This window comes from Corvus hawaiiensis, chromosome Z (genome assembly GCF_020740725.1).
Source record: "Corvus hawaiiensis isolate bCorHaw1 chromosome Z, bCorHaw1.pri.cur, whole genome shotgun sequence".
Lineage (NCBI taxonomy): Eukaryota > Metazoa > Chordata > Aves > Passeriformes > Corvidae > Corvus > Corvus hawaiiensis.
Genome location: NC_063255.1, coordinates 55,291,236 through 55,303,904, shown reverse-complemented (window position 1 = coordinate 55,303,904; position 12,669 = coordinate 55,291,236). Strand labels below are relative to the sequence as shown.

Below are 12,669 nucleotides of genomic sequence, written 5' to 3'. Positions count from 1 at the left end.
AAAAGGCAACAATGCTGCACCATAGCATAAGTTGAGTTTTATTTATTTTACTTTTCATGCACAATTCTTTAATTTTCCTGCCCCCTAAGGATGTGAGTCTCATCAGTGTCTTAATTTCTTGATTCACAGAAATACAGAAATTTATCTTGCTGTCCACCGTAAGGGAGAGATTTTGGGGGAAAATTATACAAACTTGCTCTCACATTAGACCTGAAGTACCATTTGAAAACTTCATCTACTGAGTCACATTTCCCAAAGCGAGAAAGTCAATCTCATCCTCAGTACGACTAATTAATGCAGCCATACTAGTGTTTGCTTGTAGTCTAGACACTTATTACTAAATGAAGTCTGGGCCAGTGTTGATTAGGACTGAAATGGAAGTAGCAGCTGAAATGAAAAGGCTACGAATCCATTGTGAATCCTCAGAACACAGCTCATAAAAAATTACTCTTTATTATAAGTTAGATATTAAATACTCATTTCCAAGGACAGTTCAGATTAGTTGCACATACTTGTAGGTAACAGCCTTGGGTTCTTTGCTCATTAGATGTTAGAGAGACAATAGGAAACAATTTTTAAACCAGAATTTCAAAAGGAGAAGAGTGGCTTTTTGGAATTTCCACAAAATTAACTACATTAGCCTTCCTCTCAACCCAAGATACATAAATATATGTGTTGGTAATAAGCTTCTCCTTGCAAACCCTGTTTGTTCAGCTCTAGGGACATGGCAATCTCCAGTGGAACCCACCATGCTTGTTTCTTAGACTTTCCCAGAGACATGCTTAGGAAAGCAGCCTGGCTCCCTGCCTGCTTGAGCAAACTGGCTGCATTTCAGTATAGCACATCCTGTGCAGTGGGTGGGGAAAACATGTATGAAGCTTTCTTTTCCAGATGCAGGCTATGCAGGTTTTCTGTCCTTTTTTTTTCTTGTTTCTGTTTCTGCTAACATTGCTCCTATTGAAAAAACACCAAGGGAAATGCATTAAATTGCAAGGACAATGCAGAGTTGTGTTTTCTTGTACTTAAAAAAAATTAGTTCCAATTCCCTTCAGAGTCACAAGAAGATTATGATGCAGATTGGTAGTAAAAGCACTACTCATTTTATTGCATCTAACAACTGGCCCTGAGAGGGAGAAAAGGGAATTTGGAGGCCAAGGGAGGGGAAAAAGCTGGCAAAAGAAAATCTCACTTACCTGTTCCACAAGCGGTGCATTTGTTAGGTTCACTTCCACTGCAGTCCAGGCAGGTATGATGGCACAAGTGACATTGCTGTTTAAATTCAAACTTTCCTCTGGGGCATTGCATAACGCAGCAGCCATCATCAAAGACTCTTTTAAAGAAGACAGAGGCATAACTACAAATTTAGCTACTACTTGTCCTTTAAATCTAAAGGAAACTAAAAAGAAACTCAATAAATTCTTCTCTCACTCTATTTATGAGTTTTTGAACTTTAATACTTCATTTTCTTTATCTTATTCATAGCATTTACTATATGAACAGTGTTTTGAACCTGAATCTAAGACTACAAAGATAATTTTTCTCTGAAACATTTTTCTGAGAAAAATGACTTTTTGGTCCTTTGCCTAGATGTCCTTATATCACAATCCCTGCAGTGGTCCCATGTGTCTGCTAAAAGGAAAGCAATACTTGGTCTTTCTCTGTGAAGGAATAACCCATCTGTTTTACTTTTAAGACTGCCTTTGAAAAGTACTATGGCTTCAGTAATATGACCTTGTACATGAAGTCAAGTATCTATCTGAATATTGGCCTTTAGGAGCCATATTTTTAGACTTACATATTGTCGTGGCTTAGGAATGGTATTTACCGATTTAATTTTCCCACTGAAACACTCCAAACCATGCTCAATTGCCTGCCTTCCCTCCCACTCCTCTGCTGGGGATGGAGAGGAGAATTGGATGTACAAAAGGTAAAGATCACAGGCTGAGATAAGAACAATTTATTGGAAGCAGCAAAGAAATAAGAAAATGAACATAAACAGCAACAGTATCAACTACACACATACAAGCATTCAACAGCTGAACAATTCTCATGCCAGTGGTCACAGCTATGAACACAGAACCCCTGGCAATGCCTAACTGCGCCATGCCATGCAACCTGGAAAGGGACCCCTTCCCCTCCCCTGGAGCTCACAGTGTGGTAGTATAGAAAAACCTCCCAGTCCTAGCCATGCCCCTTCTGACGACTGCAGAAATTAACTCTATCCTGGCTGGAATCAGGACATATATCTACCTATAAATATGAGAGACCAGGCAAGGTATGCAGCTCTTTAACTTCCTCTGTCTCCATAGCAGCTCTCCCAAAAGCCCAGCAATGACTTTTTGGGTCCTTGAAATACGCTTTCCTGAGGTAATCTGCTCCAAGGATTCATGGGGCCTCTGTGCCAGTCAAAATGGGGTGTTTTTGCCATTCATTCCCAGTCATGGTTACTTCAGCTTCCAGTACAGTCAGCTGTTGGGATCCCCCTGTCATTCCAGAAATAGAGACGGATTCTGCCCCTACATATCTTGATGGCATCAGGGTACATTTGTGCTCTAGTGTCAACTAAAACCTTACACTCTTTTGGGTCTCATATGCCAGGCCATGGGATGCACACAGTTCAAGAGATTTGATTGTCTCTTTCCTCCACCTGGCTGGAGGCAGGGCCCCTCTAGACCTGGTCATGGTACTCGTTGCTCACTCCTTGTAAATATGAACTGAAGAACTTCAAGAGGATTGGAAGTAACATCAGCCTTCCTGTTCTGTCTGAGTACTTGTCGAGTGGAAACTGGAGCGGCATTTATCCTAGACGAATTTCCTATGACGGTTGTTCTTCCTCTCAACTCATGTACCCATGTTGTTAGGGCAGAGGTGGGTTTTTCATCCCACTTCTTCATGTATTCTCTGTAGTTACACAGGAAAAAACAGGCTATCTCCTGGTGTGTACTGTCTCTTCCACTCAGTGGGGTGCTTGCTCCCAGTAGCAGAGACTCTGGTCTGTACTGATGGGACATGGGACTCTCTAACTTCCTCGAGTCTTTCAAATCTGTCCAAAGCCTTGGACAATCTTCCCACAGGGCCCTGCTTCCTCTTCATTCATCATGAAGCAAACTGATTTGGTCTTGGATTTCTACTTCTGTATAGTACAGGGGCAGCTGCATATGTTCCTCTGTTTCAGCTGCAGTTTGAGTGCCCATGGTGCCTGTTGGTCTGATTTCCCCCTCCTTTCCCTGAGGGCGCTGCGTAGTCTTGACCTGTGTCCAGTAAAGACTAGCCAGGGCCCAGCACCCTGCAGTAAGTTGCTGGTCTATGGAGTAGCCACAGCAATTTCCTTGAAAATATTCTGTCACTTTATAAGGGTCCTGTAGTCATTTGGGGTGAACTTCCAAACCATTGGAGCAGAGAATTTTCCCCAAAACAGGGCCATTTTTTCCCATATTCCATGCCACTCAAATCTACCCACACTTGTGGCAGATCTCTGAAGGACCTTCCTAGAAATCTCTTTCTTGACCCTAGACATGGTGAAGACCACACCAAGGAGACATACCAGACACAGGAATAGGAACATGCATTCCTTAATGTCCAAATGAAGTAAAAAATTGCCACAAGCTGTTTTAACAGGTCTGAAGGAGAAAAAGGGGGTGAAAAGCTGGGGAAAATCATTTGTTCCTGTTCTCCCACATATTCTCCACACATGAGTGCGATTATTAGTGGATTCACAAAAGTTGTGCCTCAGATAAAGGTAGAGGAACAACACTGGATACACATCCCAGATAACCCTCACTTCCCTCGATGTTATTATGCCATAAGCTTCATCACACAGTACAGCAAGAGAGCAACCCTGATCCTCCAGCCTGCTCTGAAACAGAACATTGTGAGGAGCATATATGGAGGCACATACAGGGTCAGGTACCACATCCACAAATTGCACAAATGCTTAGATAAATATGTTTCCATCCTGCTCTACTCAGATCTGCTGTTATCTCAACCCTTCATGCCCCACACTGGGTGCCAAATAAGGCTGTTGTGGTTTAGCAATGGAATTCCCCAATTTAGTCTCCCACCAAAATACTCCAAACCACACGCTTCTTACTCACTCTCCCATTCCTGTCCTGTGAGGTGGGGTGGAGAGGAGAATTGGAGGCACAAAAGGTAAGGAACATGAGTTGAAATAAGAACAATTTACTGGAAACAGCAATGAAAAAGGAAAATGAAGACTAACAGCGAGAATATCAATATCAAAGTGTACAGCAGTAGAACGATTCACATGCCAGTACTCACCTCTATACCACAGAACCCCCATCAATACCTGACCATGCCACACTCTGTGGCTGTAAAAGGACCCCTTCCCCCACGCCTGGAAATAACATGAGGTAGTACAGAATAACCTTCAGATCCTAGCCATTCCCTCCTGATTACTGCAAAAATTAACTCTGTCCTGGTTGGTGCAAGGACATTTATCTATCTATGAGTACGTAGGAGTTTGGCTGCTGAATGTTCTCCTTTTGTTGGATAATTAAATATTTGCTAAAAAAATCCTTTTATGTAATGAAAATTTATGGTCCATTTTTCACTGCTGCTTAATGTCTACTGTTTTAATCTGCCTGGGAGAAAAACAGAAATGCATCAATTCATGCATCATAGACTACTAAAAGAATACAAAAGAAGTTGGATACATTTTGACAGTGTTTTCGCTCTTAAGAAAATAAGAAAGGATAGCCTGTAATCCTCCACACTTAACCGCTTTGACCACTTTGCTATCTGAGGACTTGGGATTCAGTTTCTAGAGAAGCTGAGCACCATTTTGGCTGTTAGTACAGACTTGGAGTATACCTTGACAACAAAAGGCTTTCCATTATATTAAGACAGTTCATGTTTACTTGGAGTCAGCCAATGGCATTAGAGAATATCTTCAATACATCTTCATAAATTTCAGTTGCTATGATCTTTTTCAGATTTATTCTCAAAGAAAAGGAGATATGTGACAGAGGTACTGGAGGCAGCTGGACTATGCTTCTATGGCATGCAAATATTACTGAGTTCAACTACATGTGCTAGCTCTAATGATAGCCGTCCTTACAAGCAGCTCACACAGTGGTAAATTACATTTTTCTTGCTCTTTGCTATGTTGCCCCTAAAGGGAAATACCTGGTCAGATCTTGTCACTAACCTTGGCTCAAACTGTAAACAGATGGACAAGGAATTTTGTGATAATCAATTTGCCTGGATAAAACCCTAGAATTTCCATTTCTTTCTTTTAAAAAAACCAAAACCAACAAAACCAAACAGGCAGCAGCATTTTCATTTATGTAATGATATGACAGTGTTTTTATTATTAAATAAATTGACACCTATGCTGGGTTATCCTAAGGAACTCTTTAGCCTCTGGGCAAGGTTTTTTTAATTATTATTTCTTTTACTATAGACTGTCCCATTTAACATGACTTTTTCTAGCAGCTTTCGTAATGCACAGAAAGATCTCAGAAAGATTTTTGAAACCTTAGATACCAAAATTCAAAATTGTTAGAGTACTTATTAAGGTGGTTATAGCAGCATCCTTCCAAAACGTCACTGAGACCTCATTACTGCAAACACCTTGGTGGTTCAGTACAGTGATGCTTGGTTCCTTCTTTGCTGCGTAAATATCTCTATGTAAAGCTCACAGTATAGGTTGCAAGGAAGGAACAGAGAATCTAATTTAAATGCCATTGTGAATGGGAGAAATCCACTCCACAGTCCAAAATTTTGTCCAGATTTCCTCTGCTCCCTTTCTGATGTAACACAATTTAATAATGCTTCCTCACTTACGAATTTGTTTGGATTCCATTGGTCCTGGTATGTCTTTCATTGGTATATCTTTCATAGTCATATAATAGATATTTTCCGGGGAAATTGCAGAATTCCTTAGGGATTTTTTTCTTGCCTTAGGGGATCTGATCCTGTTTTCATACCTGTGGAAGTGTCAGCTGGCTACAACACAATCAAGTGCAACAAAACAAGAGTTGTTTGTGTGAGAATACAGCTATGGGTAGGACATGTCTTTTAAGCCAGTAGTCTTCTGAAATCGGTGTGTGATGACCTAAACACAAACCTCTGATTTGCAAAGTCCTGTGGAAAAGTTTCTTTATAGTTCTGTTCACTCCTCATGGCAGGTTAGAAATATCAGCCTAACTCAAAACACCTCAGTTAGGGAATGATGTTGTTTAGGTGCTATGAATATCTCCCCAAATTAGCCTCAGCATACATATTCACGCCTTGTGCCAAGCCTCAGAGCTGTGTACAGTTACAGATGCCCTAGATTCTTGTTGTTAAAATTGTCAGCTGCGATTCCAGCAGTTATGATTTAGAAAGGATGACAATGAAAGAAAGTCTATTTTACATATAAAAAGGAATTTTTCTTTGTCTGTGGAATCATGCTGAGAAACATTAACTGCTTGTGTAGCCAGCTATCTTGTTTACATAAAAATTATTTTCTGAAGTGCCCTGGGGTTTTTTGCCCTAAACACTTTTTGCTTCTGTAGTCTCTGCAAGCTGTTGCTAAACACAATACAGCCACTTCTCCAGATGATGATGTGAGATCTTTGTACTGCACTGTGGTAGGAGAAAATTACCTTGTGGGTGGGCAGCTGATGCAGTTGTCTGACTCAGGTCCAATGCACTTCTGACAGGATGTTTCACACAACTGACATTCTTGGGAATCATCAAGATATTCCCCTGGTAGAAAATAAAAAGGTTTATTTCAGATCAACTTCTCACAATTTAAAAAAGAAAAAACAGGAAGAGAAAAAAGCACCAAGCTTTCCAGGCTGGAAAATAGAATGATGAAAAGGAATGGGATCTATTTTTAATTACTGAAATGGGCACATTTTCCTGTGGCATCAAGAAAACAAGTACTAGCTCCCTTGGGGAACCAGGATACTCAGACTTGTTACTTTCTAGTCTTTATTTAATTTTTTGTTTGTTTGTTTATTAATTTTTCTTTTCCATGAGAATTTGACAAAGAGTGATTTTTTTTCTTTTTGTTAATTTATTTTGCATCAGTTGAAGTAATGAGACTCTTAAGACTCACGAGTTACATCAAAACTGGTGCTACTGAGATTTATTATGTAATGTCTTAAACATGAGCCTGATTGCAAGCTGCAGCATGAAGGGTTTGCTGCCATGGGTGCGGATATGTCACATGAGGAGATGGACTTGAGCAAGCTTCCATCAGCCAGAGACCTGTTGGTGCTTCCCAAATCTCTAGCTATAGCATATTTGTCTCCCTCCCAAGCTGCTGATGGAAGACTCTCTACCTACAAGACCTTAGGCTTCCATTTAGGCTGAATCAAAACTTGGTGTCAAAGTGCACATTTGGACTTGAAAAAAAAATTTATATTATATGGATTTCTACCTTAAAACTGAGATAAAGATATAAACATTTCCAGATCATGAATACACTAGTACTACTGTGCTGCTGAACTGTGAAGTTTGCCTCTTTATTTACTGGATATTAATTAAAACACTGGTACAAACTGGTAAGCTGCATGCCTAATAACTCTTAGGGCAGAGATTTGGTAAGTAGTACAATACTTTATCTGTGTGCAGCATTATGTGGGGACAGTAAATTTATCACGCAGTTTTATAAGGCTCAAGATTGGGTCTTTTATGTCAGTTTGTTTTGGGAAAATGTATTATAACCGAGGCTATATATCTAAGGAATTGGCTGTTCCTTCAGTCTTGAGTAATGGAAGAGGCTGGGCAAAAAGTTCTATATAATACATAAAACCTGCAGTTTCTATGGATACTTCAATATCAAGCAACTCTTTCCACTTGCATTGCTGCTGGAAAATCCAGATCTGGCAAATATAGTGAACTTTAGGAATCAAAATACAAATACGGAATGACTGGGGTTTGGCTCTCCCTTGCAATGAGTTCCTTACATTTGAAGAGCAAAGGCACTGTACAAGCAGACACTTGTATCAATTTAAAAGGATGTAAGGAGAAAAAAAAATTCTAAAATACTGCAAATTATGGTCTCTGCCTGTTGTGTTTTTAATTGTTGTGTTTTTTACATATTAAACAATATTAACAAATTTTATAATAGTTGAAACCTCTGGTATGAGATATGAGCTAGGATAGTATTTACATGCTTAAGGGGATGGGAACAGTATGGTTATAAAGGCAAACTGACTGGAGCATCTAGCCAGCTCTGGGTGAAACCTGGGGTACCCAAAATGTGGGCAGAGATGTAATTTTTGTTCTGTAATGGTTTGTGTGTCTTCTAAAGAGAGGCAAAAAGCCAGTGATAGAACCACATAAACTGTGAAGAGAGTGCTCCTTAGAGGTTGTTCTGGGATCAGTGCTAGCTGGGAAGAAGTTCAGACTGGGGCAAAATGAAGAGTCTCCTGATGAGATCACGGAAACAAAAGTCTTTGAATGCATACATGGTCACACATTTTTATAGTTCTCATTATACTAAGAGTGATTTGTATGCATCTATATCTACATCTCTATGTATCTACATATCTATTTCCATGCATTTATGTAATCCCTTGCATGCCCATATAGGCAAATGTTGAATTGTGTAAACTGACTAGTTCCATGGAACTGGTGCAGCACTTCTGAACTGCAACACTGCATCTTGTATGTCTGATTACTTTATAAAGGACTAAAACTAAAAACATTAGAAAAGCTGTTAGACATAGAATGCAGTAGGATTCTAAATTTTTCTAGATGTTACTCAGATAACATGCTTATATTGCTGCATATCTATCACAATAGCAAATATTTATAATTCTCACTTTCTAGAAAAAAACAATGTGGCCTTCAGGCCATTGACAGATTTGGTTAATGTAAGCCTCTTGAGACTTTCTGATATGTATTCAGAAGCTGTAACATGGAATCCTGTGTTTTCAATTGTTTTATGAGATTTTAATATATGATTTTTTCATGGTTTAGGAATAGTATTCCCCAATTCTGTGACCTCACTGAGACTCACCCAGATCGATGCCACTTGCTTGCTTCCCTTCCCCGTGCTTTCCCCTCCCCCCTTCCTCTCTGGGGATGAGGTTGGTAATTGGAGGCACAAAAGGTGAAAATAAAGGGTTGAGATAAGAACAATTTACTGGAAACAGCAATGAGATAAGAAAATATGAACAGCTACGAAGTTAATAACAAAAGGCTGAAATTATTGGCATGGAAAATAAAGCAATAATGGACTGTTTTGCCCTCCATGCTTTCTCTCCCACAGGCACTGCCTGCCCCTCAAAAGTGATGTGAGATGGTATCCAATAACATTAGAGTCTGGCCATGCCCCCTTCCCAGATTGCATAAAAAATTAACCCTGTCCTGGCTGAAACTAGGACAAATTATATATATATATACACACAGACACACACACATGTATTTGGACAATAATACAATCATGAAAAAATGCATGAAAGTCTGAAAATTATCTGAAATCATCTGAAAAGAATTCCCATTGTGGGTCTGATGCTTCAGTGTTTTATACTATTGGGTTTACATTCCTGGGAAATCAGGGTGACTTTATTACATAATTGCTTCTCTGATGTTGTTTTGTGATACGCATTAGAAAACTTTTGTGTTTCTCCTTTACTTTATTTGCCTGCACTACTTGTATGCTTATCCTGTGTACCTATCCACTGGACCTGAGCTACTAATTCATACACCTCAGCTATGCCTGATGAAATCCTTCACGCATAGCAGAAGTACTCAGTTTTTAAAAGTTTTAGTTATTTCTATCTTATGCTTTTCATTGGAAGTGGTGTAATTTGTTTCAGCTGTGCTTGGAACAGTGCCAGGAAGACCAGTTCTGTGGCTCTGAACTGAAGCATTTTAATGAATACTATTATAAGAATGTGCACCAGAAAATACTTAAATGTTGGGCCCTCTGAATTGCAAATCACATCTAGCACTGTAGATCTGACATGTTAACAAAATAGTTTTTGGTGGATATTCAAAGAGTTAACACTGAAATTAAAAAAAGAAGACTTTTAAACTATTCCACAGGGCAGTTCAACCATCTGCCAGAATTCCTTGTGAGCAATGTATTTCTTTACAAATCTTGCTAGATAAATACAGGCTGCCAAAACCTCAACCCTTTTCTTTCCTTTTCTTTTTTTTTTTTCTCTCTATTAAAATTCTTTATCTGTCCAACATACTTAATAGAGGAATACTCTCAGCAATGTGTCTTCATTTTGCTTTCAATCAGGCAATGATCATCTGTTACTTTGGATCATCTCATCTTTATCATTTACTATTGTGTTAATGCTGCTACCTTGTCACCTTGTTTAAAAACATTTGTCACCTTGTTCAAAAAAAAGGAACTGGAGATACTGAAGGAATAATGATATGTTAACAGACTCGATTCCTCATAATAGGAAGATTTTAATGTATAATTTTGTGTCCATAATTAGGAATGTCTAACTCTACATTTGGCCTACATCAAGTTTCAGGTTGTGCCTTTAACTACATACAAAATCCCTATACTTAACACTCAGTTCCTATCAGTTCATATGATGCATTTTAAAATGCGATAAGAACTATTATCGTCCATTAAGGAGGTGGAAACCTGAGTTGCAATAAAATCATCAAATTAGTTTGCAATAGCAAACTAGAACTTGTCTCTCCTGAGTCCCAGTCTGGAGCACTCTCATAGTTGCCAAGCAGCATCAAGTGTACCTTTAGCTTGTCACTGTTTCTTGCTTGCTTTCCAAAGCCTGCGCCATTCACTGACAGCAAATGATATTTCAGGAGATCAGTTAGATGGGGGTGTGAATATCCCTGTCAGTTATGCATGGAGATATGGACTTTTATGTGCTGGCTGTCATAAATCTTTTTCTCTTGTAGTCACTCCATGAGATTTAGTCACTGCAAGTCATGTGTTACTTCCCCACTTTGTTTGATCAAAATATCACTTTATCTAATTTTAAAATACTCTTTATCGTCTATAACATTGCCACAATGGCTTTTCCTTAAAATTAATGGAAAAAACTACCTTATTTCCTCCATTTTGCTTGTTTACTGTCATGGGAATCTGGATATGGATTTTGTACTTGGGATTTTTGTATGTAATCTTAGGGGTTATAAAGGTTTGACAAAGCAGATAAACAAAAACTGCTCAGAATTGCTTCTCATCCATCAGCTGTGAGAACTGAAATAAATTAGTGCTAGGGAACCCTCTGCTTTTTCTCATGTTTGGCCATGATACATTTCATTTTGTCTGGCTTATGGGATCAGCTCCTTGAGTTCTCTGAAGAAACATTTATTCATAAAGCTTAAGTAGACAACTAAAACTAACTTGCATATAAAAATCCATGCAAATTCATCCTGAGGATTGTTTTTAAGGTTACTCCTTTGCTTAGGCCAAGGTCTCAGTGTTTAATAGATTACAGGTCCCCGAAAGAAATCTTGCCATAATGTCCATGTTGTAACATTTTCAAGATGAAGACATTTCCTTTACCCTCAGATTTGGCAGTTGTGCAAAATTGTGCATCTGGTTTGCAATTATTTGTCTAGGTTCAGTTTTCAGCCTCCTGCTTAATTACACAATGACCAAATTTCTGTCTCCCTGTTTGGGTGTGCAGAAGGGACAAAGAAGATACTCCTCATGGACAAAACTTTTGGATATTATGATTTGAGGTGATGAGAGGGATTCAGGATTGGAACTCTTCAAAAGTGCTCTAGGCAGTGACAAATGAGAAGGCTGAAAATAGGATATTGATTCCTAAGTCACTAAATCTCCCCCTTGTGCCAAGGGGCAAAGCAGAACCTTGAAAAGGATTGAACATCTCTTCTCTGAATAGCTGTGTGCTGAGTGTAATATAATGATTTTAGGATGAAAGGCCCCTTTGTTGCAGGATTAGGTGAGATTCACACAGAGAGTCAGGTTAGCTGTAATTGTGACAGTCAGGAGTGAGGAAATTGCCTTTATCAGACTCCACTATCTTACAAGGCCCTCTATGCTTTTCCCTGCAGAATAAAAACATTCACATTAGCCAAAGCTGCCTTATTTATTTCTAACGGAAAGGAATTTTCCCCTCCCTTTACAATGTGTACTTCTCCCCACATTTCTACATAGTATTAATACAATTGTTGTTAGAAACCCACTGAAGAGTCAGAGCCCTCAGCAGTACTTAGTGGGCATAAACAGACCCCAGAAAGACATTTTTTAGCATTTTAAAAATAATCTTTAAATCTTCATTTCTACTAATTTTTTAGGCGTTTAAAATTTTTACTTTAAAACTCCATTTGTACTAATTATGTGGATGCCTGGAAGCATAAGCTGGCTGGGTTCGTGGTCTCTCCCCTTGCCTGTAAGCACCTATGTCAGAGCTTGGCAAGGTATTCTGCTGATCACCTACAGCCTGAAATTTGGCAGCCCCATGAGAAAGGGGGAAGAGAAATAGAACAATCTCTATGGATCTGTATCAATAAAGCTTTGGTTTGTACCCTTCTAACTTTTTGAAGGAGGGGGAAATACTACAGCACTCTCGAAATTTTAGACTCACAATGGAAAAAAGTATGCTCAGCCTCTCCATTTCTTGAGCTTTCCAACTGGAATTTTCCCTGTTTTACATTTTCAAGCTTCCCATTCTTCATAAAAATCAGTATCTGGCAATCTTCTAAAGGGCAGTGGAACAGAGGCACCTGAACCCCACTGAAAATTAT

The 12,669-nt window shown here is 39.0% G+C and overlaps 1 protein-coding gene across 1 annotated transcript in view; it reads right to left on the bottom strand.

The window, feature by feature from the left end:
* Nucleotides 1-12,669, bottom strand: part of PCSK5 (proprotein convertase subtilisin/kexin type 5) — a 229,397-nt gene that overhangs the window by 35,382 nt on the left and 181,346 nt on the right. The window contains exons 21-22 of the mRNA XM_048290931.1: nucleotides 6,609-6,711; nucleotides 1,194-1,330 (exon numbers count right to left, since the gene is read on the bottom strand). Coding sequence (XP_048146888.1) covers nucleotides 1,194-1,330; nucleotides 6,609-6,711 — 240 coding nt within the window. The remainder of the gene's footprint in view (nucleotides 1-1,193; nucleotides 1,331-6,608; nucleotides 6,712-12,669) is intronic.